Below are 26,415 nucleotides of genomic sequence, written 5' to 3'. Positions count from 1 at the left end.
ACAATCCCTTCTCAGCAGTGGTTTATGGCCACAAAAGTATCTGCTTGACTCACCCATTCATATGTGACAATGTTGTTGCCTCGCTCCTGGAAAGGGTTAAAGCCGACCCCTTGTAGGAACTTGCTATTGGTCGCCTCTCCCATTGAGGCGCTGTCCTCACTCTTGCCTTTTGTTCCCTGTGAAGGGCAGCGGGCACTAGTCGCTGATGAACCAAGCTCTTCCACGTCTAAGTCTTGCTCATTGGCCAGGTTCTCCTTCTGAAGGGCTTCGTACAGCACGTCGGGGTGATTCCAGATCTGAGGTTCAAGTTAAAGGGGAGGAAGCATAGGGCAGAGAACAATCTAAGGGTGTCCCAGGGAGTCTGGAAACATGCAGTTATTCAAACACACACCTCCCACAGCACATAGTCACACCAAAAATTAATGTCTCCCCAACCCCCTCATGGTCAAAGAGCCTGCACATTCATTTTCAGTAACCAACTCTGATTGCTATGATACATGAATGGGAGAATTCACACCAGGAGGCATGCCAGTATGATTGGTACACAACCAAAAAGGCTGTGTCACAAGTCTTGCATTCTTATTTAAGCAACAACAAGAACATTCCTGTTTCACCATGTGGCTACAGCCAACTACTGTATGAAACTATGAAACAAGACCAATCTCTCCCTATGGACAAATGTATCTAACTTACAAATGATCAACCGTAAGTCATTTCAGGGACTATTCGTGGCAGGAGTTGAGAATTCCAGGGGAAAGAGAGGGGGGGCGTGGGAAGGGTATGTATGCACCGCAGCATCCTCAAGACCATGTCTGCTTTAGCTTGCTTGCCCTGGTCTAGGACTGTGGGTACAAAAGAAATATTTTGAAACCCATCTGTCCCCAGACACACACCTTCAGCTGACTTATTAAAGCAGTGCTCAATTGGAAATAATATCCAACAGGTTGGTTGAGAGCTGTCAAAGAAACAGATCCTTTGTGAGGCAACAGAGAGCATCTGGCCAGGTCAAAGACAAGTCAGGGTCCATCAACCTGTTCACGAGGCTCAGTGCTAAAGACACCTAGGCCTTGCTGTCCCCAAACCATCTTAAGCATTATCAGAATGAAAGAGATCTTCATCTGATTAAATACAGAATCAAATGGAAGGTATCCCTAATAATGTGTCTATGCTATGTATTTCTTGAATCCTGATTACGCTAGCAGTCAAAAATTTTGTCCCACGATGTTCCACCATCACTCCATTTCTCAGGTGAAAAAAATCAGTGAGAAAGGAAGTGACTTCTCAAGTTTGGTATAACAAGTTGCACATTTGCAAGGGGCACCATTTACATTATAGTCTATGAGTGGCACTCCCGGGAACTGTCTTGCCTTGGAGCCCTCAATTCAGTGAACTTCTTCCTTTATCAAGGACTCCCAGCAGGAACAACTCCCTTGGGACCGTGAGCATCCTTAGTCTGTGTCTTAGTATTCCCTGAGGCCTCAACACACCTTGCAGCAGACACAGAAAGCCTTGAGAGGGTTCAGCCCCAGCCAGCCGCTGCTACCACAGTCCCGGAAGCGGTCCATGAACTGTGTATACAAATCTCGCTGGATCTTAGAGAGTCGCACCAGGATCACATTTTCTTCCTTGGCAGGGAGATGAATCTTCAGCACAGTGTGGCCTCTCCTACAAAGGTACAGATCAGAATTGACAAGGCAGTGTGCCCAGGAGGGGTCAGTGCAGGATAAAAACAGAACCCTGCATTTCTGCCACACCGCCTTCTTTAGGATCTCAACATTCACAACAGCCTTACCATAATGCGGATTGGCTCAGCAACCATCAAGAAACTTATTTTGAGTATAAAAACTAAAGCAAAGAGGCAGAGTGACCTGGGAACTCCAGGTTCTTACCCTAATCTAGGGCTGCTTCTCTAAGCTTTCTCCACACATGCCATCTTAACAAGGAAAAACAAGGAGATGCTTCAGACTGGCCTAACCTACATCTTCTAAGATGCTGAAACTGGTGAAGCCATACCCCTGAGAACCACCACTTTATTCTTTCACTCAAGTCATTAGAATGGTAGCTGTCTCCTGCTTCTCTCAGCAAGTAAGGCAGATATCCCTAGTAACCTCAAAGATTAACTTCTGAGAAAAGCACTTCTGGACCAGACTCAGAGATTGAAATATTGGATATCCACCGTCTGCTAGCTATTCAGGAAAAGCTATTCAGTAAAAGGAAAGTTGTACTATTGCCCTACTAGAAAGGGGCCCTCCCACTGTTACCACCTTTCCCCTTCAGGAAAGTCTTGTCATGTCTATTCCACCAGGGCTCTCCAAGGATTTAGAAAACAGAGCCCTGAGGATGGCTCACCTCTGCACAAAGCCCTCCAGGAGGCTGTGCAGGACATGGCTCCGGTACCGCATGAGGCGGACATCCTGAGGCGTGCTGTCAATACACTGTCCATTCAGGATGGGGCGCTCAAACATGTTGCTGAACTCCTGCCGGGTGCCAAGGAAGTCTGGGCGCACAAAGTCCACCATGCACCAGTACTCGATGAGGTTGTTCTGCAGGGGGTATCCAGTCAGCACCACCCGGCGGCGAGAGCGAATGTTCTTCAGGGCCTGTGAGGTGCTGGCCTGGCAGTTTTTGATGCGGTGTCCCTCGTCACAGATTACCACATCAGGGCCAGGGCGGCATAAGGCCTTCTCAAACTCTAGGGAGGGAAGAGGATCCGGAGTAAGAGGGTGAGAGGGTCTGCTCTTAGTCAACAATATGAGAAGTAGGGGTGCACCCTGGAGGAGACAGAAGAAATGAAGGAAGCAGGAAAGCAAGAGTCAGCCCCCATTGGTGAAAGGGAGCCAGCCATTCAAGCTCCTGTGCATTTGGTGTGACACATTAACCTGGCCTATTGACTCTTGCAGTAAATATCCCTTTTCCCTCTTTCCTTTCCTTAATTTTTTTCCCTTTAGGCTAAGAGTAAAACTGACTTGCATTCCTAGGGCTTATACCAACTAGGTAGCAGACAGCATGACTTTACAGAGTACCAGCCTAGGATTAAAAATAAGTCTGGATGATTTTGATGGGAATAATCCAGACACTTCCACTGGCTCTCACCATTGTCTTGGTGCCATCTGAGAGCTGGCTGGTGGGAACTAACTAAAGGACAAGGTCTTCCTGGAGTTACTCGCCAGTCAACGCTAAATGGCAAATTCAGCCACAGAAGCAAACCCAAAAAACAGAATCTCATAGATGAAGAGATCTATAAAATGAAACAGCCTCTGAACCTTAAAAAAAATTTTCTTCCCCAAATAGACCAAGGCCCCATAGAAGAGGGAACAGAACTAGAACTATGAGAAAAATGGCTTTCACCAAAAAACAAGAAAATTGGGATAAATTCTTCTTTTATAAATCCACAAACAACATTATTACTACTCTGTATATTAGCGATTTAAATACTTTATATTTTCTTAATGCTATCTCACAACATCTCTGGGAAGTGGTGAAGGGAGCAGTTACTCTTCTAACTATTCTATGAAAGACACAGGGGAGTCTCCCCCATGCCAGCCTGTGGCCTGGCCTACCCAGAATTCCACTGCCTGCAGAGAAAGCAATACCTTCTGAGAGCCAGTGCAGGTCATCCCACCTACCTCGGGGACCAGGATTTCTGGTTCATGTCAATACAACTCACATCAATAATGCTTCCCATTTGACTAGGTGCTAGAGCAGACACTATTTCTTTTCCCCTGGATCACCCTTTAGAGTATTCCCAGAGAGGCTGCCCACCTCTTCGAAACTCCTGCTGTCGATCTTCCTCATCCAGATCAATGATGACCGGGTGAGAACGTTTCTTGGTTTTCTTCGGTCTACCTGTGGCAAAGGATTTCTTCAGGGTGAGGAGTCTGTACATTTCGTACCCCATCAGCAGCACCCCACCCTCTGACACCCAATCAGCCATCACTTTAGCACGAGCTGCCATTGTCCTGCAAGAGTGAACAGAAAGAAAGTATTATTGCTTCCCCTGCTCCCCAGGAAAAATTCCTCACAGTCAAAGCTGTGTTCATGTACATTCAGAAGTCCTTATTGCCAAAGACTTCATGTGGCAGCATCACAGGGCTGGCCAGCTGCCCAAGGACTTTCCCACCATTCTAGAGACACTAATTGCACTAAGGATGGACTGGTTCACTGATGATGGTTAAATAACAAAAAACAGAAATTCAATGGCGCAAGACAAGCAAAAGTGACAACCTCCCTGGATGTACATTCATGACTACAATTCTACACTTGAGGGAGAATTTCAAGTTATTCCCACAATGAATACTAAGTAGTAAAAGCAAGGGCAACATTCTGCCTTTCACCTGCCCAGGTCCTCGTGAATAAAGAGCCAAGGACGCACAGTAAAGGAAAAAGAACAGCAGAGACCGGATGCCACTCAGCACAGTCCCTCTACTCCTAAACAATTGAGCCCTGGCTGTATTTCATTGACTGCTGTGTGGACTGACAGTCCTGAAATCTAGGAAAGAGCAGGTGATCAGCCACCAGTGGGGCCACTCATAGTCTCCTCATTTTGATGTGTGTGACCAAACATCACAAAAGGTGGTCTCTGCAGAAAAGAAAGTCTACCTTCTCAATTATCCATATCAACGAGGGGAAAGGGTAGCATGGATTGCTGGCTTGGATCAAGAAATAGCTTTAGATTTTTGGAAACCAGGTTGAATTTACGGAATGGAAATATAAATAATTTTCTTTAAATCTGAAACAAAAAAGGTTTGCACCTTTCAAAGCCTGGAAGTTGTACTGTTAAAGGTCAAATATAGATTGGTGCTTAAAAGAAGAGACTGGTGATTAGGTTTCTAATAAAAGATAAATGTAAGAGGTGAAAAGTTAGGAGATGGAAAGTTTCATTTTATCATGTTGAATTTTATTACTATACACGTGGGAAAACGTGACCATGTACACAGATTTTTCAGGATATAAAAACATCTTCAAGTAGAATACAAGAAATTTTCCAGGCTACATGACTCTGACTTTACTGAAAAACTAGGCAGAGAAAAAATGAGTAGCAAGAAGAGAGAGGGGGATACATCAAGAAACCAAAAGGAATCTGGGAGGACAGGCACATACCCAGATAGACTGCCTTGACATCCAGATCCTGGGAAGCAGTCTAAAAGGAAAGGAGGGGACCTTCCCTGGTGGCGCAGTGGTTAAGAATCTGCCTGCCAATGCAGGGGACACAGATTCAAGCCCTGATCCGGGAAGGTCCCACATGCCATGGAGCAATTAAGCCCGTGCACCACAACTACTGAGCCTGCGCTCTAGAGCCCGTGAGCCACAACTACTGAGCCCATGTGCCGCAACTACTGAAGCCCGCACTCTGCAACAAGAGAAGCCACCGCAACGAGAAGCCCGCACACTGCAACAAAGAGTAGCCCTTGCTCACCGCAACTAGAGAAGGCCTGCGCACAGCAACGAAGACCCAAGCCAGCCAAAAGTAAATAAATAAAATAAATAAAAATTTTAAAATAATAATAAAAAAAATAAAAGGAAAGGGGCAGAGAGGAGAGGGCAGGCCACCTACTTGTGCTCATCATTCAAGATGTGAACTTTAAAGAACCGAGGCTGGACTTCTTCAGGCTTGTTGTCAGCTGGAAGGGCTTCAGGAGCTGGGAGCCACATGTTGAACTCTGCCAGCCAGTTCTGAAGAGTATTAACCTATCAGAAAGTCAAGTCCAAAAAGAGAGTTTTAGGGAACAAGCTCAGAGCTGAGCTCATAAGGCTTTTTAGTGCCCAGTAAGGCATTACTCCAGAGCTCTGCAGAGGGGTGACCAAGTGGTGCCTTCCCACTTACCGGCACAATGGCAAGGACGGTTTTGGCTGGCGTGTGGCGGAAGAGGACATCGATGAAGGAGATCACTTGCAAAGTTTTCCCCAGTCCCATGCTGTGGGCCAGGATACAGCCAAAGCCACTACTGGTCTTAAATCGCTCCAAGGACTCAACCAGGTTATCATACAGGAACCGGATCCCACCAATCTGACAGGGAACAAACACAAACAAATATCTTTGGCTGGCAAAGACCAGGGGTCTAGTTTACTTACTTTGGAAGTAGTCAGAATTAAGTAAATGAGCAGACATTATACCAGAGAGCTGGTGTGGATGGCTGCAGAAGTTTCCCTGAACCCTGACTAGTTTATTGGCTGGTGACGTTCTTCTCGGAGAAAACACAGAAAAGCATTCCCCTGGTATAGTGGCCCATCTGAGGCAAGAATCTTGAGTACCAAATTCCTGACTGGGTCCTTCACTTAGGCTTGGTCTGGCTGACCTTGGCTGCTCACCTCAAGGCAGCCCATTTCACGAGGAGCTATTCTTACTGTTAAGAGTTCTTACGTTGAGTCAACCTCTGCCTTCACAGAGCTTTCACTCACTGGTCCTGGTTCCAGGTTCTGGGTCAACACAAACTACTCTGATCCTTCCTATCAGAAAGTCCCTCAGACTTCTGAGTTCTCACATCTCTTCCAGAGCCACAACTCCCTAATCAAAGCACTGCTCTCCAGAGAGTATCTCAATCAGTCTTTCAGATCTCACAGAAGGAGGCTCAAGATTATTCAGCCAAAAGATTAGCACCTTCTACATGATAGGGCATCTCTCAGGCTTGTCCCTTCCCATTCATCAGGAATCCTGAAGCATCAACTGCTAGGAGGAAGAATCAGGCCTTTCCAATAGCTGCTCATGGTACCAAACAAGTACTTCACAGGCTGTGATGCGGGTGACGTCCACAGCAAGGAAGCTGAAAGGAGACCAAGAGAAGAGTCCAGATTTGCTGTACCTGATGCGGTTTCACTGCCCGTGCCAACTGCGGGGCCAGGAAGACATTCTCCTCCTCCGGAGGGTGGTTCAAGTTGACAAGGACCCGCCCCAGAGCATCGCGCTGGTTTAAGACGTCATTCACATGGGTGCCTCCTTTCTCCTCTTCCTCATCCTCCTCACTGACAGACTCACTGCTGTCCACAATGTGCAGAGTGTCCTCCTCTCCAGAGCTCAATTCAATCACCTCTGAGGCAGCCAACAAAACAAAACAAAAACTCAGGAAGCAGAGATAATTTACTGCTCGTTGTTAAAACAGGAGAGCATGGAAACAAAGTTAGAACTTGTTATCACTTGTAAAAATTTTTGTTTCTATTATTTCTCTCTTTTAGCTTCATGTTAAGACAAGGGGAAAACTTATATTTACCAAGGAGACTCAGGGAAATTTGTCACAGTCAGACCCCAGACTGAATGAGGAAGGACTGAACAATCTTCTATTCAAAGGTACAGCCAATCTCTCAGGGCAAACACTGGGTCAGGAGGAAGGAGGGGCACCTCTGGCTTAATCTTACCATCTCGACTGCTTTTTTCATCCTCACTGCCACTGCTACTGTCCAAACAAATCACTTCCTGGGTCAAGACCCGAGGAGGCAGTTGGGGTCCATCACTTGCTCTTAAGACAATTTCCTCTGGGGAAAAAAAGATGGAAGGGAATGTCAAAACCACATTTAGCTCAAACATATTTTCCCAAATGATTTGCCATCCTCCTCCTTTGTTGCTCTCTGGGGAACTATCCCCTGAGAAGACAAGTAGAGGGCATCTGAAAAACCCCAGTCTTCTTCCCAAATTCCCTTTTCTCTACTGGCTCTTACTTCCTAGTATTCACCTGACCACTAGAAAATGTCCTAATCCCTTGGCATGTTAACATCCAAAGTTATGGATGAAAATCTAAATAACATCAATTTGAGGAGGTACATTTTTATCCATCTTACTTTTCAAATGAGATCCTTCTGATCATGTGCTTCTAAGAAACTGAATGGATTGAAAGGATTCCTGAGAGGCCACCATCTTATTCCAGCTCTGTCCTTGACCACAGTGTGCACTGAGGGTCTCTTCTCCCTGCAGCGCGGGGCCTTTCCTGCCACCTCCACTGCTTACCGGGAAGGAACTCCAGGGGAACGGTGGGAATGGGGGCTGCGTAATCCTTCCTCTGCTGTTCCAGGCGTTTTCTTCTTTCCAATTCTTCCTGTTGTGCTGCTTTGGTAACTGGCTCCAACTGATCCTCCCGGAGCAGCTTGCTAAACATTTAAATAAGAGAGAGTACTTGGGTTCACTTGAGATTTGGGCAATGTAATGTCAAGATAAAGAGGGAAACCATCATTGCTGGGCTCAGAGAGCTGAGGTGGGAGAAGCCATATCAGTCCCACTACATCCATGAAATGGGCAAGGTAAAAAAATAAATGGGACTTCAAGGCTCAGGTGGTTCTGGGCTAATATGTTTTTCATATTATTTAACTTCCTGACAGGTGCCCCTGCTGAATCATCTCTGCACATAACAGATCAAGAGTGAAATAGAGTAATATGTAATTCATAAAGCTGGAAAGCAGTATAAAAAACAGAGGTGTTATATGGGAAAGTAGGATTATGGATGATTCTACATCCTTATTTCCCAAACTTAAAGTAAATTTTCAAGTCATCATTATGTTTAAAAAAAAAATGAGGGTAGGAGGAAAAAAATATTTATCTCCTTTCAACAGCAAAATTGTCATTGGTAGAAGAAAGGACTATTGGGGATTTGGATAGTTAAGGAAGTTCACATCTGCTGATCTCTTAGCTCAAGGAAGAAGCCCTGCTTTGGACCAGACAGTTGTCTTCCAACTGATGTTGAGTTCTAAGAAAATAAGAACTCAACTTCTTTTATCTCCTCTTATTTTGAGACATAAGGAAAAAATAAAGGAAGAAACCAGAGTCCAACCAGAGCATGCTATGGCTGCTTCCCGGGCCTCCAAAGAGTGGGACACTCTCCAGGGGTGCTCGAGTGCCATCCACTTCAGCCCTGTATCCTCTGACAACCCAGACCCAGTGGTCCTGAGCTGCATCTTCACTATTAATTGGGGCACACAACTTATACTTTTCTCCTTGGGAAATCGGACTCTCCTGCTCAAACCAGTCCTTTTGCTACTGACAGCCTTCAAATGAAGGTAATACTTCTATTCCCTCTCTTCCCCTCTTACCCAGAGCATAGCTCACCGTATGTTTCTCCTCATGTGGGAGGGCTTCTGAGCTCTCTTCTTTTTGGGGTCCTCGGAGGCAAGGCTCTTGCCTTGGTGGCGCCTAAGCTGCTCTGAAGGCTCAGACTGAGATGAGGTAGTTGAAGTGCACCGCGGTGGCCGCTGCCCATCTTCCCCCAGCTGGGCACACTCAGTGCCACACATGTCTTCCAGGGATGGGTCTGAAGAGACAAAGGGAAAGAGGTGCCAGGGACCAACCTTTACTGGAGGAAGAGTGGGTTTTGATGCCAGACACACCAGGGTTCAAATCTCAACTCAGCAACTTATTAGCTGGTGATCCAATAAAGCAAGTTACATCTCTCTGAACCTCAATGGACTTATCTATAAAATGAGTATAGTAATGTCCACACTGCAGACCTGTTGTGAGGACTAAATAGTGTGCATGCTTAGAACCAGGCCTGGCCCCCAGAGTAGGCTCACAACAAATGATAGCCATCACTCTTGATATAATTTAGCACTATGATCAGAGTGAGGAAGTGTCATGGTCTCAGACTACTCAGAAAGGGACAACTGAGTTCCCAATACAGCTCACACTCATTTGTATGACTCTAAGCAAGTCTCATCTGCCAACAGGGAGACCACTCCTCCCTTCAGTGTATTAAAGGATTCATTCAATTTACCAACCATTTAATGAGGGATTACAACATGGCAAGCACTGTCCTAGATGCTTCAAGGATATTTCTAAATTCCTTCCCTTTAAGGAGTTTGTTTTCTAGACATAATAAGGCAAGGTGTGCTAAATACAAGAGGGGCAGGGAAACTGACCTAAAGACCTTCAAAGTTTAAGGTACCATTTTTCAGCCAAAGGTAATTAGCTAAACCAAGAATAATTGGGCTATGAAAGGTACTATTTCATGGTATGATCACACAAGGAATTATATGGGAGGTAAAATGTAAGTGAGAATTTAAAAGATGAACAGAATGTCTAATGGTATTATTGCCTTGGGGACAGGGGAAAAAGGGGAAGAAATTCCTGACAGAGGGAATGTCGTTTGTGGTATCAACCACCAGCAAGAACTGGGGTCTATGTGCACATCCCTCTCCTCATTTGCTGAGCTGCATTCTGTTCACTGGATGGGCAGGCTTTGACAATCACAAAGACCTGTCCCCAAGTCTGCCACAGCCTCCCAGATACAAGCACTACACAACAAAAAGGTCTTTCCCAAAGGTACGAGGAATTCAGAATAAGAACAGAAATGCTGAAACTGAGGTGCTCTAGTCCATGCCACTTGGCTCTCAGGCAGGAAGGACTCAGGAAGTTTTGTTTTCTGTTGGTATTATTTTTGGATTTACCAGTTTTCCACTAGTGTCTTTTTCTGTTATAGAATCCTATCTAGGATACTATATTGTGTTTAGCTTTCATGTCTTTTTAGTCTTCCCTAAACTGCAGCAGTTTCTCAGCCTATTCTTGTCTTTCATGACGTTGATTTTTTTTTTTTTTTTGTCCCTACCAAGGGACTTGTGCAATCTTAGTTCCCTAAGTTTGAACCCAGGCTCCGGCAGTGACAGCGCCAAGTCCAAACCACTGGACCACCAGGGAACTCCCAACCTTGATACTTTTTTGAAGAGTACTGGTCAGGTGTTTTGTAGACTGTCCCCCAATTTGGGTTTGTCTGATGATTAGATTGGGGTTATGACTTTTAGGAAAGAATACCACAGAGGTGAAGTGCTCTTCTCATCACATCTTATCAGGGTACATGATATCAACATGACTTATTACTGGTGACATTAACCTTGAAGTGGTGTCTGCCAGATTTCTCCACTGTAAAATTACTATGTTTCCCTTTCCATATTTTATTCTTAAGAGGCCAATCACTAAGCCTGGCCCACATTCAGGGGGAAGAGAATTAAGCTCCATTTCCTGGAGGGAGGGGCATCAAAGAATTTCTGGACATATATTAAAACCACATACAAAAAAGCTTGAGGGGGCATTATTTGAGGCTTTCAGAACACAAATATCCTTAAAAGTTTCATCCACTAATTATAACATTCATCAGTGGATCTTACCTAGAGCAATTATTACTGTGGTGTTCTAATGGTGGTTTTCTATTTCCCTCTTTCCATCTACATTTATTATCTGCAATTTTTCTGTAAGGGAGATTTGTCCCTTCTCCCTCATTTATATATTCAACATTTAAAAAAACATGTCAGGGCTTCCCTGGTGGCGCAGTGGTTGAGAGTCCACCTGCCGATGCAGGGGACACGGGTTCGTGCCCCGGTCCAGGAGGATCCCACATGCCGCAGAGCGGCTGGGCCCGTGAGCCATGGCCGCTGAGCCTGCGCGTCCGGAGGCTGTGCTCCGCAACGGGAGAGGCCACAACAGTGAGAGGCCCGCGTGCCGCAAAAAACAAAACAAAACAAAAAACACATGTCAGTATGGACTCAAGAAGAAACATGCAACCCTGTAGACTTTGGTAAAGGGAGGCCAGGGCTGCCACAGACCTCAATGAGTGAACCAGTAAGCTGATGTCCCCAAGCTGAAAAAAAGACTTACCATGGGTCATCATCCTATGCACTCAACCACCAAAAAATACCAAAGGGCCGTCTCACCAGTCAGTGGCTGAGTCAGAGAATCATGAGTGTCCCAGACATTCTGTTACTGCTCACCTTCCATGGCTTGGTGTAGCCCCTCCTGGCCCTATTACCATTCTGGGTTCCCTATGGTCTATTTCATATTAATGCCAGATTCTAGAACAACACGGAGCTGGAAACTAATGTTTCGCAAGAGATAACAGAGCACAGGGGTTCAGTATAGACACTGAAGCCAGACTGCTGGGGTGTGAACACCAACTCTACCCCTTATTATAACCTTTCTGTTCCTCAATTATAAAAAGGGAATAACAACTGTAGTGTTATTCCTCAGTCTCAGAGGGTTGTAGTGATGATTACATGAGATAGCCTAGATAAAGCGCTAAGACAATGCCTGGCACACAGTAAACATTGTATAAAACAGCTGCTGCTTTTACTATGACTACCACTATTCCAGGTACAAAGAATGGGTTTGGTTTCTTTTCTTCTTTCTTTCCTACAATAACTCTACAAAGTAAGTTTTGCTCCCTTCATTCTAAATATGATAAACTGGGACTTCCCTGGTGGCTCAGTGGTTAAGAATCTGCCTGCCAATACAGGTGACACGGGTTCGAGCCCTGGTCCGGGAAGATCCCACATGCCGTGGAACAACTAAGCCCATGCACCACAACTACTGAAGCCCGCATGCCACAACTACTGAAGCCCGTGCGCCTAGAGGCCGTGCTCCACAACAAGAGAAGCCACCGCAATGAGAAGCCCACGTACCACAACGAAGAGTAGCCTCGCTCGCTGCAACTAAAGAAAGCCTGTGCACAGCAACGAAGACCCAAAGCAGCCAAAAATAAATAAATAAATTTTAAAAATAAATAAATATGATAAACTGAAGCCCTAAAAAGTTAAAAAGATTTGCCTATGGGTATACAGGAAATAAGCAGGAAAACAGGAGCAGACAGTTATGAGAATAAGCTTTGTAGTCAGGCAATCCTGGTGTTAAATCCTGGCTTTGTCACTTACTAGCTCTATGTTCATGGGTTCAACTTCTCTGAGCCATAGTTCCTACGTGTGTAAATGAGGATGTAAATAGCTCTCTCATGGAAAATATTATTCTTTAAACCCTGGTCTGCCAAACTCCATACTCCCACAACCACATTCAACAGTCTGGCAGCACACAAAGCTCTGGAGCTTGGTCAGCCATGCCAGGTAGCAGTATTTATTTGTATGGAGAACTCAAACTTCAGTTATATATCCTAACCAAAGATCAGAAATAAGAAAGCAAAGGGAGAAGCAGAAATGACATATGAAAACAGCATTTTGTTGTTACAAAATGAGTGTTTCTTACACGCACACACCCCTCCACATTCTAAACCTTTCCACTTGAGACTGCCGCAAACCAGACACTGTTCCCTCTCCCATCCCCTGCTTTTAGTTTAGCCTAACATACATTTGAGCATCTGCTATGTATCAGGCCCTGTGCCAAGGCACAATGGAATGGTCCACGTGGGGAAACATGTGTATACGTATACAGTGGAATGCCTAACAGCAATAACACTTGGGGAAAGGACACAATCTAGTCTTGCCTATCACTGGTTATGGGGGCGCTTCCTCGGGAAAGGTGAGACTGGGTTTAATCTAACAGAATGGGTAGGCACCAGCTAGAAAAGGAAGGAAAAAAAAGAACATTCTAGACAGGTAGAGGAGCATAAGCAAAAGGAATACTCTAAACAAGGTGGAATGGTTAGGAAAGTACATGCAGTTCAATATTGGCTAAAATGAACTAAGCAAAATAGCAGCACGAGTGGCCTTCCAACCCAACAACCACTTCCCTGTCTCTTCCCAGGAGCCCCTTGTCCAAGGATAACTTAGGTACAGACCAGAGGTACAGGCCAAGTTTCTTGGATGCTGGCACAGAAGTCAATCCCTGTTCCAGGGAAGACTAATTCCAAGGCCTTTTATTCCTAGCATTCTATATCCCATTGCCTGGTGTTTGGGTAGGGAGGGGAAGCTAATGTGGCCATTGTAAAAACTGGGTGGAGGGAGATGGTGGGTGTGGACCTGTGTGCATGCACACACACACACTCACATGTGAATGCCCAGGTTGATTCACTCCCCTGAAGCAGCACTGGAAGCATCTTCCTTGACTCTTACACGGAGAGACCACTAAAGATTTCAGGTAGATAACCTTTGCTTTTGAACAGCAAAGGGGAAATGGTCAAGGGAGGCACCAAAGAATGTTCATGACGGGACACTGCAATATCATTAACAGGAGCAAGAGGTTAAAACAATCCCCTCTCCATTACCACTAGGTCCACAGCAGGCATTTTATAAAAAGGCCTCCTAAAGACAGCAGAGTCCAGGGTGGTTAAGTGGCCTTGGCTCATGGACGTGTTCCACCTGCTGAGGAGACAAGGTGCCATCGCTCCTGTGTCCAGTCAAACATGAGAACTAAAAGAGAAGCTCCAAAGTAGAACTGCAAGTCTGGCTAGTTGTCTTCCCAAATTCACTACCCTCCCTCCTTAAACAGTCCTCTCTCATTTCCATCTGAAGCCCTATAGGAGGAAAGCTCAGCAACTCTTGGTCTTCCTTAAAGACTATCATTCCTTCAGGCCTCCCACTCCTCCAAAGAGCTAATACTTCCATAGCATTGTCATATAGTACTATTGTCACCTTCCTCCTAACTCACAGCCCTGAATTCTTCCCTCCTAATTGGGAGGCCATCAAATTTTTCCTCCCAAAGGAATAGATGGCTAGACAGCAGGCTCAGGGCTGTGTTGGCACACTTCAACTTGGTGTTTTGCTGGGTCCCTTGACCTGGTTAGATAATGACCTTTGATGGTCTCCTGGCCTTAAGGCCTTTTGTTTTGTTTCTATTTCACAAGCAAATTTATTGAGTAACCACTTGGAGGAACACCTGGAGGCAAGGCTACAGAGTAGGCAGAACAGAGTCAGAGTATAGACGGCAGGCCTTGAATGTCGGTCTAAAGGGTTTGAACTTGATCTGTTGGGCAGTGGGAACTTGTTGCCAACTATTGTATTTATTTCTTCTGGTTTCTACCTTGCAGAGTGGGCTGTTCCTGGGAGGAGGAAGAACAAAACCTGATAGTCTTTGAATGTCACAAATTCACTATCAGACATTCCAACTTGTGAGGCTTGGCTGTGAATTTCTGTCTGGCATGGGTTGAATGTAGCCAAGCACAGTAGTAATTTTTAAATGATCAAACAGTATATACAATTCTCATGCACACTGAGTTCAGACACAGGTTTCCCCTTTCCTTTATATACAGGATACAGGTCTAAATCAGCTCCTTACCACCTAGCATTCTTTGAATCCTTAGCTTCTGTGTTCAACAACTACTATTTGCTTGTTAAAGGGGCTTTAGTTTATGGATGTGCTAATATTTAAAATTTGTTGTCATGTAAGTCAGTGTTTTACAAGTGCTTCATTACTGCTTCATAATGCTTACGGTGAAGTTTCTGGTTTCTACATAACATTATAATATACACTACATCTTAAACTATTCTTAATAATACAACTGCTATTTCCCTAAGTCAAAATATAACTTTTCACTGTGCTCTTTTGTACCTTCTGAATATTGAACCATGTGAATTTACAACCTAACCGAAATAATTAATTTAACTTTCAAAAAATAGCCCACCCCAAAATTCTAGAGTATAATCCACCAAAAGTCACTGAGGAAAAAAGATTAAAGATTCAACAAGGAGGTAGAGACATGTGCTTTGACAAAGGAAAATTAGTGTCTTCATGGTTTAAAAGTCAGTGACTACTACCACCCAAGTTCAGGATCATGGAATCAGACCTGGTGGCAGATACCTCTGAACTTTCTCCCTCATGCAAGCCAGCTGTGAGCAGTGATCACCAGAGTTATATAAACACCAATGAACACTTACATAAGCTTCTCAGGAACAAGTTATGAACACCATCACAACAAATATGATAGTCAAATGAGTAGCTTTGAAAAAAAAAACCTACATTTCATTCATTAGGGGTATAAGGTACAAACACTTCCAGGGCCCTTTCTCCAGCTATTCCATTTCTTCTTCCTCCTCAATCTCATCTATATAAACAAAGATCAGTGGATTCCAAGTCTTACCATGTACCTCCCGACGTGATGTGGTAGAATATGTGCACGACAACCTATGATGTATGTGTGTCAAAACACTCAACCTGGGCTTCCCTGGTGGCGCAGTGGTTGAGAGTCCGCCTGCCGATGCAGGGGACATGGGTTTGTGCCCCGGTCCAGGAGGATTCCACATGCCGTGGAACGGCTAGGCCCGTGAGCCATGGCCGCTGAGCCTGCGCGTCCGGAGCCTGTGCTCCGCAACGGGAGAGGCCACAGCAGTGAGAGGCCCGTGTACAGCAAAAAATAAAAAAATAAAATAAAATAAAATAAAATAAACACTGAACCTGAACCTGAACACACCTTGATATCTCATTCCCAGTTTGCAAAAATACAGGGAACAAAGGACTATGTTAAACTTGATAAACAAGACCATAGGGGTACAATCAGCAAAGTCTAGAAATGTGTGCAACTGCAGAACAAGTGAATCCTTTTCTTCTATAAATCAGTTGCAAGGAGAAAAAGAAAACAAAAAAGAGGTAGGTTATATCTTAGCTGTACTTAAAAAGTTTATATGCTAAAGAGATTTAAAAGACAAATCAACTAAATGTAGACCTTGTAGGGATTTTAATAAATTAACAGTAAAAATATTTTTTAAAGATAATCAGGGATTATCTGGATATTTTATGATATAAGGAATTATTGATTTTAAAAAATTAGGTATGATAAAGAGCCTGTGCTCTGCAAAGGGACAGGCCACAAACAGTGAGAGGCCTGCATAACGCAAAAAAAACCCAAAACAAAACAACAAAACTATGTCTATTTTTTTATTATGTTTGAGATTTTCCAGAATAAAAAATTTACAGTTTTTTTAACTTTAAAGTTTTAATGGAAAATAAAATGTAACAGGCACTAACCTCTAAACTATTTAGGTCTCAACTTTTCCACATTTGGTAATATACATTTATTTTATACTGGTAATCAACAAATACACATCATTTTGTGTTCTACTTTTTTTTTTTTTTTTTTGCGGTACACATCATTTTGTGTTCTACTTTTTTTTTTTTCCCCTGTTGTGGCCTCTCCCGTTGTGGAGCACACGCTCCGGAAGCACAGGCTCAGCGGCCATGGCTCACGGGTCTAGCCGCTCCGCGGCATGTGGGATCTTCCCAGACCGGGGCACGAACCCGTGTTCCCTGCATTGGCAGGCGGACTCTCAACCACTGCGCCACCAGGGAAGTCCTTGTGTTCTACTTTTAATCACTTGTTTTATATATAAATATTTCTTTGATATAGTCCACATGTCATTTTAATGCAAGCTAACAGCATACCACAGAATATTTTGTCATTCCCCTGCAGCTGGGCATTTGGGCTGTACTTTATTTTTCATTCACATCTATACTGGCATAAGCACCCTTGTACGAATTATTTTTCCTTTTGATTTACATATCTGTGGTATAATCCACTACAGCTGGGGAAATGAGCAAAGAGTATTAATGTTCAGGGATTGGCAAGCTTTTTCTATAAAGAGTCAGAGAGTAAATACTTTAGATTTTGTGGGCCATAAGGTCTCTGTTGCAACTACTTAACTGTGCTGTTGTAGCTCAAAAGCAACCATACGTAAACAAATGAGTGAATGAGTGCAGCTCTGTTCCAGTAAAACTTTATTTACAAAAACAGGCAGAAACAATCCTGAAAACGAACAAAGGTGGAGGACTCACAATTCCTGATTTCAAAACTTGCAACAAAGCTACAGTAATCAAAACAGTGTGATACTGGCATAAATAGAGATATATAGATCAATGCAATAGAATAGAGCCCAGAAATAAACTCTCACATATATGGCCAAAATGATTTTCAACAAAACTGCCAATACCATTCTATAGGAAAAGGGCAGTTACTTTGCCAAATGGTACCAGGAAGCTGGATATCCACATGCAGAAAAATGAAACTGGACCCTTACCATATACAAAAATTAACTAAAATGGATCAAAGACCTAACTGTAAAGCCTAAAACTACGAAACTCTTAGAAGAAAAACATAGGGGGAAAACTTCATGACATTGGATTTGGCAATGATTTCTTAGATATGACACCAAAGGCATAGGCAATAAAAGAGAAACAAACAAACAAACAAACAAACTGCACTTCATGAAAACTTTAAAATTTTGCACATCAAAAGACACTATGAACAGGGCTTCCCTGGTGGTGCAGTAGTTAAGAATCCGCCTGCCAGGTTCAAGCCCTGGTCCAGGAAGATCCCACATGCCATGGAGCAATTAAGCCCATGTGCCACAACTACTGAGCCTGCACTCTAGAGCCTGCAGGCCACATCTACTGAAGCCCGTGCACCTAGAGCCCATGCTCTGCAACAAAAGAAGCCACCACAATGAGAAGCCTGCGCCACGCAACAAAGAGTAGCCCCCACTCGCCGCAACTAGAGAAAGCCTGTGCAGCATGAAGACCCAATGCAGCCAAAATTAAATAAATTAAAAAAAAAAAGACACTGTGAACAGAGTGAAATGGCAACACATAGAATTTGCAAATTATATATTTATTAAGAGATTAATACCCAGAACACAAAGAGACCTCTTAAAACTCAATAACAAAAGAAAAAACTGATTAAAAAATGGGCAAAGGATATGAACAGTCATTTCCCCAAAGAAGATATACGAATGGCCAAAAAGCACATGACAAGATGTTCGGCATCACTAATCATTAGTGAACTGTAAATCAAAACTACAATAACATACCATCTCACACCCATTAGGATAGCTACTATTAAAAACACAAGTGTTAGCAAGGATGTGGAGAAATTAGAAACCTTATGCACTGTTGGTGGGAATGTAAAATGGTACAGCTGCTGTGGAAAACAGTATGGCAATTCCTCAAAAAATTAAACATAGAATTACCATATGATCTAGCCATTCCACTCCTAGATATACACTCAAAAGAACTGAAAGTAGGATCTCAAAGAAATATTTATACATTCACGTTCACAGCAGCCCAAGTACCCACAGACAGAGGAAAGGACAAGCAAAATGTGATATATACATACAATGGAATATTATTCCTTACAAAAGGAAGGAAATTCTGACACATGCTACCACATGGATAAATCAGGACATTATGTTAAGTGAAATAAGCCAGTCACAAAAAGACAAATACTATATGACTCCACTTATATGAGGTACTTACAGTAGTTAAAATCATAGAGACAGAATGTAGAATCGTGGTTCTCAAGGTTCGCAAGGGCTGGGGGGAGAAGGGAATGGGGAGTAATTGTTTAATGGGTACAGAGTTTCAGAATGGGATGATGAAAACATTTTGGTGATAGACAGTGGTGATGGTTGCAACAACAATGTGAATGTACTTAATGCCACAGTATTGTACACTTAAAAATAGCTAAAATGCTAAATTTTACGTTACATATATTTTACCACACACGCAGAGTTGACTTAGTTGTTATGCTAAGTTAAAGTTAGACACAAAAGGCAGCATATTGTATGATTCCATTTACAGAAATGCACAGAACAGGTACATCTATACAGACAGAAAGTAGGACAGTGGTTGCCAAGGGCTGAGGGAGAGGATAATAGGAGTGTCTGTTTACAGGTAACAGGGTTTCTTTTTGGGGTGGTGAGGATGTTCTGATATTAGAAAGTGGAGATGGTTGCACAACCTTGTGAATATACTAAAACCCACTGAATTGTATACTTTAAAGTGGTGAATTATATCTCAAAAAAACACACACACTTTTTTTTTTTTTAATGTTGGCTTGGTGCTTCTGCTTCCAGCTAAGACGGAATAGCGTGAGGCAAACCAAAGGTGGCACCAAGAACAGCTAGGAATATGTTAGCAAATTTAAACAAACAAACAACAACAAAACTCTTTTGAAGGCATTGAAGAGATGCTGAGACAACCAGGAGTTGAAGGGACAAGATTCCAGAGGCAGAGAATGCTGCGCAACCATGAAAAAGAATGAAATCTTGCCATTTGTTGCAACATGGATCGACCTGGCGGGTATAAGTGAAATAAGTCAGAGAAAAACAAATACCATATTTCACTTGTATGTGGAATCTAAAAAACAAAACAGGAACAAACAAAATGAAACAGAAATAGACTCATAGATACAGAGAACAAACTGGTGGTTGTCAGAGGGGGTATGGGGAGACAGAGGAAATAGGCGAAGGGGATTAAGAGGTACAAACTTCCAGCTATAAAATAAATAAGTCATGGGGATGTAATGTACATGTATAGGGAATATAGTCAATCATACTGTAACAATTTTGTATGGTGATGGATGGTAGCTGGTCTCACTGTGGTGAGGGGCACCTGGAACTCTCACGTACTACTGACAGGAGTGTGAAGAGGTACAGTCATGTTGGAAAACATTTTGGCAGTTTCTTATAAAGTTAAACATACACCTACCATATGACCCAGTAATTCACTTATTGATATTTTATCTAAAAGAAATGAAAACAGGGACTTCCCTGGTGGTCCAGCGGTAAAGAATCCACCTTCCAATGCAGGGGACACGGATTCGATCTCTGGTTGGGGAACTAAGATCCCACATGCCGCGGGGCAACTAAGTCCACATGCCACAACTACTGAGCTTGCGTGCCTCAACGAGAGAGCGCTCTGGACCCTGTGCACCACAACTACAGAACTCACGTGCCCTGGAGCCCGCACATCACAGCTAGAGAGAAGCCTGCATGCCACAACAAGAGAGAAGCCTGTGCACAGCAACAAAGACCTGATGCAGCCAAAAAAATAAAATAAATAAAAATAAAATAAAATAAATGAAAAACATATCTCTAATTTTTTTAAAAAATCAACTTTACAGGAATGTTCAGAGCACGTTCATTCATAAGATTAAATGTCCACCAACAGATAAATGTATAAACAAGGGGTAATATATTCATGCAATTGGAATACTACTCAGCAATAAAAAAGAACAAACTATGATCATATGCAACAATACATATGAATCTCACAGACATTATGCTGAGCAAGAGGCCAAAGACAAAAGAATATGTATTGTATAATTCCATGTATATAAAATGCTAGAACAGGCAAAGCTAACCTATAATGACAGAAATCAGTTCAGTGGTTGCCTGGAAAATTGACTACAAACGGGCATGAGAGAACTTTCTGGGAAAATGGATATTTTCTGTATCTTGATTAGGGTGATGATAACATGGGTACATACATTTGTCAACAATCATCGACCTGCACTGGTAAAAAAATGTGAACTTTACGTAAATTATATAATAAAGTTGATTTTTAAAAATCGTGTGATATTTCTAAGTTATTCTTAAAAAGAAATTCATAGCCTTAAATTAATGTCAAAAAGTAACAGAGAGTGGTCCAGAGGTTAAGACTCCATGATCCCAATATAGGGGGCACAGGTTCAATCCCTGTTCGGGGAACTAAGATCCCGCATGAGGCAAAGGGCAGCAAAAAAACAAAAGCAAAAAAAACCAGACAGTAGGGCTTCCCTGGTGGCGCAGTGGTTGAGAGTCCGCCTGCCGATGCAGGGGACACGGGTTCGTGCTCCGGTCCGGGAAGATCCCACATGCCGCGGAGCGGCTGGGCCCGTGAGCCATGGCCGCTAAGCCTGCGCGTCCAGAGCCTGTGCTCCCCAACAGGAGAGGCCCGCGTACCGCAAAAAAAAAACCCAAAAAAACAGAGAGTGAAAATCAATGATGTAAATAAATTTTCTTTTCAAAAAATTAGAAAAAGAACAGGAAACTAAACCCAAAGAAAGCAGTAGGAAGAAAACAATAAAAAGCAGAGGAAAACATACTTTAAAGAGCAAAAGCAAAACCATAAGTTGATTCTTTGAAGCATAGATGCTACATCCTCAGAGAGCCTTACCACCACTGCCACAACCAACACACTGGCTAAAATAGGCCCTTCCTCCCAACCCCTGGGGCTTATTCCCTTTCTTTATTATTTACAGGGTTCTTATCAAGAACCTCTCCTTTTAGACTGTAGCTCCTTGAAGGCAGGGATTCTTTCCATCTCATTCTCCACTATATCCCTCAAGCCTAACAAAAATGCCAGCTGTCTAACAGATGCTCAATAAATATACATTGAATTTTTCAAAATGAGCTTGTTTCTATTAAAAAAAACTGCCACTAGAGAAAAACACATATGAATAAAAAATCCACCGAAGTATACCAGTTCCTATTCAGTATGTTTATGTTCAATATCTTCAATATATCATCATTTATGAGCGCATATTGATGTTCTCTGTGGACCGAGCTTTCCCTGACTCAATATATGTCATGACAAGCCAATATATTTGCCAATAAGCCTTAAAAAGTTAAAAACTCACACAAACCAAAATGTGATTCACCTTCAAAATAGTCATAGAAGCCAGTTTGAGAGGGAAAAAAATTCTCATCATAGTTGCTCCTTGGGAAGAAATAACTCTTCACAGCATTAATGCTAAAAGTCACTAGAGAATTCTAAATTAAACACATCTTTTAAAGTGAGATCTGAGAGCAAGGGGACCGATATCACTCTAACTAACTTATTAAACAACCTAAGACATGAAGAAAAGAAAGGGTCAGGCTTTCCACTTAGCTCTCACAGGGCTGGGGAACAACTGCAAATCATTTGTAAAAGATACCAAGACTGCACAGGGGTTCTCAATCTTGGCCCTGCGGACATTTGGGATTGGGTAATCCTTTGTTGTCGGAGGCTCTCCTGTATATCGTAGGGTGTTCAGCAGCATCCCAGCCCCCCCCCCCCCATCTACTAGATTCTAGTAGCATCTTCCCAGTTGTGACAACCAAAAATGTCTCTATACATTGCCAAAGGTCTCCCTGGGGGCAAAATCAATCCCTGTAGAGAACCACTGCTTATAGCACAATCAAGGCCAAAATACTAAAGAAACAGTCATTTGTAAACACAACTACACCTCTTTTCAGCCCATCTGAAATTCTAGCCCTCTGCTGCATACAGATTTAATTTTGACTCTGCTCAGCATGATGATGAAGATTTCTGGCCATCTCTGCAACAACAGGCAAGAATTACCAAGTTCTCAGCAAATCAGCCACAAGGTAGGAACTTCTGAGCAAAGGAAAAAAGACAGACTAAGGCTGAAATGTTGAAAGATTCTAGTTTAATTTCTGAATAAGATATAAAGAAATGAGAGAAAATGTAAAGTGAATACTTGGCTTCACTAAAATCTTACAGACAAGGTAATGTCTAGAATAATTTCACAAAATCAAAATTTTAAAAATCCAAATTAAGCCCAAAGATGCTGATGAAAACCACACCCCAATCTTTAAAATATGCCTTTCCTATGTCCTCTCACTTTTTCACTCATGAAATAAAAGACTATCAAACAATGTGAAAGATTGCTTAAACTGACTAAAATGAAATTACAGATTTTTTTTTACATTAAAGAGCACTGTGAGCAACGTTAAGAAATAAGCTACAGACTAGATGCTATTAACAATATAAATAGTAAAGGATTAGTATATCCAGAATAGGAACACTTACAAATATGAACACTTAAATATGAAAAACATCATCACCACAAATAGCCAAAACTGACATCGTTACTTGAGAAATTTGAGCTGGTTCTTGAAGTGTTTCCCAGCTTTCTCTAATCACTCAACTTTATTATTCCATCAGTCATAAGAAAACATCCACTATCATCCTTAACATGGTTTTATGCCATGGTTTTATGCCAAACATGAATGGTTTTATGGTTTTATGCCAAACATGAATACTGAATCACCTACTCAGCTTGATTTCCCCCATTCCTTCTATCCCCCAGAATTCCACAAGCAACCCCACACCTAGCCATCATCATGCATTAAGGAAGAGAAATCTTACTGCTGCCCAAGGAACAGAAGGTGGAGAAAGAGCCAACTCCTATCTGGAAATGACTGCAGTTCACTGAGAAACAACACACCACCCAAGGCACCTGGTGACTGTGGCACCTGGCAACCTGCAGCCAGCTTCCTGGTGGGGAGAGCCCTTCCTTCTACACTCTGCCAAGGAACTAAAGAGACAACAGGCTGGTCACTGTTTCCTCAAGAGTTCTCCAAGGGTCTCTCAACTCCCTAGTAATGTGTGTTTTTTTTTAAAGAAATGGGCTAGGGGATTTCCCTGGTGGCACAGTGGTTAAGAATCTGCCTGCCAATGCAGGGGACACAGGTTCGAGCCCTGGTCTGGGAAGATCCCACATGCTGCGGAGCAACTAAGCCCGTGCACCACAACTACTAAGCCTATGCCCTAGAGCCCATGAGCCACAACTACTAAAGCCTGCACACCTAGAGCCCGTGCTCTGCAACAAGAGAAGCCACCACAATGAGAAGCCCGCGCACCACAACGAAGAGTAGCCCTTGCTCGCTGCAACTAGAGAAAGCCTGCGTGCAGCAACAAAGACCCAACACAGCAAAAAATAAAAATAAATAAATAAAAATTTAAAAATAAATAAATAAACAGATCTTTTAAAAAAACTGGGCTAGGCATAAAAAAGAATGAAATTTTGCTATTTGCAACAACATGGATGCACCTGGAAGGTATAATGCTTAGTGAAATAAGTCAGACAGAGAAAGACTAACACTATATATTATCACTTACATGTGGAATATAAAAAATAAAAGAAACTACTGAATATAACAAAAAAGAAACAAAAACAGATATAGAGAACTAACTAGTGGTTACTAGGAGGGAGAGACAAGAAGGGAGGGGCAAGATAGGGGTAGGGGATTAAGAGGTACAAGCCTCTTATATAAAATAAATAAGCTACAAGAATATATTGTACAGTACAGGAAATATAGCCAATATTTTATAATAACTATAAATGGAGTATAATCTATAAAATTTTTGAGTCACTGTGTTGTATACCTGAAACTAATATAATACTGCAAATCAACTACATCTCTATTAAAAAAAAGAAATAGGCTAGGGATATGAATGGGAAGACAGAAGCAATGAAATATTTTTTGCTTGTTTCCCAAAGTATGAGTGATCCAAATATGGGAGAAATAAAAATAGATTAAAAACTCAAGCAAATTATTCCTAGAAACTTCAGAATCACTAAAGAGCTAGTGCTTTCACCACCTGCCATTCAGCACTACAGGGAGTAAAGTGGTACCGGATGCTGCAACTGCTTGAGAGAGGTGTCGGGGCTGGCGCTAGTTCAAGGGCCATGTCAATCTATGCTGGGCTTCCTGCTCTTCTTGAGGGCTCCAACTGGCAGCCTCTCTCAAGGAGGCTAGAATTAACAGGACCTCTGCACCCGCAAAGGGAAGATTTTAAGAGAGGAATGAAGAGAACAAGCCTGCTTGCAGCTTCGGGGGATTGTAGCCCTTCCCTCTGGAGCTCAGGCAAGTAAAGCTCCATACTCTCCCACCTGAAAATCCATTTTAAATGGTGATGGAAGCACAGAATAACATACAAATCTTTGCAAAACACGCAAACTTCACTAGGGCCCCATGTAAGGGTGTCCACAACAAGCAAGAGGAAACTAGGAGGGCACAAATGCTGTCCCTTTTAAGAGGGGATGGGGAAAGAGTAACACCAACAGCTCAAATTCTGCTGCTTTTATTTAAGAAAGGACTTGGGTACACACACTAAGGTGATAGTCTTCCAAAATTGGTTACTGTTGTATCTGTTAACCTAAGAGAGTAGAAGACAGTAACACTGGTCCTGTGAACAAACAAAAGCATGCTAGTAACCTGTATGGGGGGGGGGGAATCAACACAACTCAGTTTATTTTTTCTGATGAACGCTTTGAAGCACTGAGGCTACGACCACAAAACACACACACACACACACACACACACACACACACACACACACACACACACACAATTCCCAGGAGGATTCAGTAGTTGAGAAAGGGCTGTACACAAAGACTAGGGTTTCACAAGCAGAGCATCAGATATCATTCTGGGAAAGCACAGGAGGCAAGAGAGAAGAAAGATACCTCCAGCACAACATTTCCTCCACAAAATGCATTCACATATAACTGAAACAGTTAAATGATCCCTTCAGACTCTTACTGAGGATAAGAATTTCTGATTTGAGAGCAGAAAACAAGGTAGGTTGAGGAGCAGATGCCGTGGAGGGCAGGGCTCAATTATCAGTTCCCATACCCCAGAGAGCATCATTTAAAGTCATGCCTTGGCAAAATAATAAACGATTGCATGTCACCGACCTCCTGAATTGTCTCATTAATTGAAACCTTAAATGTTAACTCTATGAATGCAAAAGGCTGGAGAGTAAATTCTGGTCAGAGAAAGACAGGTAAAGCCCTTTCTGACTGACCACATTAGATATAAAACAAATCTTTTCCTTAGGGCCACAGAAAATGCAAAGAAAATATGCATCTATCTGAGAGCACACTGCGTCTTTGCTTCTGGATTAAAAGAGTGGCTGGAACGTAAGTACAACATTTCTAAGCTGGAAGAGCATTCAGCAGTGGCTCTACCAGGACCTTACATCCCACAAGGAAACTTTATAGACCTCTACCATATATGATCACCATCAAGGAGAAAACCTCTCATCTCCTCATGTTCAATCACAAATTCTGTGCCTGAAGAAATTACCTAAATATCCCACTCTACTTCTCTCCATACCACTGTACTACCTGGTCTGGATTCTGGCACAAGCCTCCAAAGGGTCACCCTGCCGCCTTCTGATGACTCCCCCTCCAATCCATGCTGCTTGCTGCAGAAAGAGAGCTTTCTGAATCTGATCATGTCACA

General features: G+C 42.8%; 1 protein-coding gene across 1 annotated transcript in view; it reads right to left on the bottom strand.

Moving 5' to 3' along the window:
- Positions 1-26,415, bottom strand: part of RAD54L2 (RAD54 like 2) — an 87,422-nt gene that overhangs the window by 15,532 nt on the left and 45,475 nt on the right. The window contains exons 3-13 of the mRNA XM_082664653.1: positions 18,872-18,928; positions 9,029-9,230; positions 7,937-8,076; positions 7,351-7,467; positions 6,801-7,027; positions 5,825-6,007; positions 5,555-5,688; positions 3,763-3,959; positions 2,350-2,692; positions 1,488-1,665; positions 54-296 (exon numbers count right to left, since the gene is read on the bottom strand). Of these exons, the coding sequence (XP_082520779.1) occupies positions 54-296; positions 1,488-1,665; positions 2,350-2,692; positions 3,763-3,959; positions 5,555-5,688; positions 5,825-6,007; positions 6,801-7,027; positions 7,351-7,467; positions 7,937-8,076; positions 9,029-9,230; positions 18,872-18,928 (2,021 nt within the window). The remainder of the gene's footprint in view (positions 1-53; positions 297-1,487; positions 1,666-2,349; positions 2,693-3,762; positions 3,960-5,554; positions 5,689-5,824; positions 6,008-6,800; positions 7,028-7,350; positions 7,468-7,936; positions 8,077-9,028; positions 9,231-18,871; positions 18,929-26,415) is intronic.

Source organism: Grampus griseus (genome assembly GCF_964374135.1).
Source record: "Grampus griseus genome assembly, chromosome: 10".
In the NCBI taxonomy this organism is placed as follows: Eukaryota; Metazoa; Chordata; class Mammalia; order Artiodactyla; family Delphinidae; genus Grampus; species Grampus griseus.
Note: the sequence above shows the minus strand (reverse complement) of the source record. Positions and strands in the feature narration are given on the sequence as shown.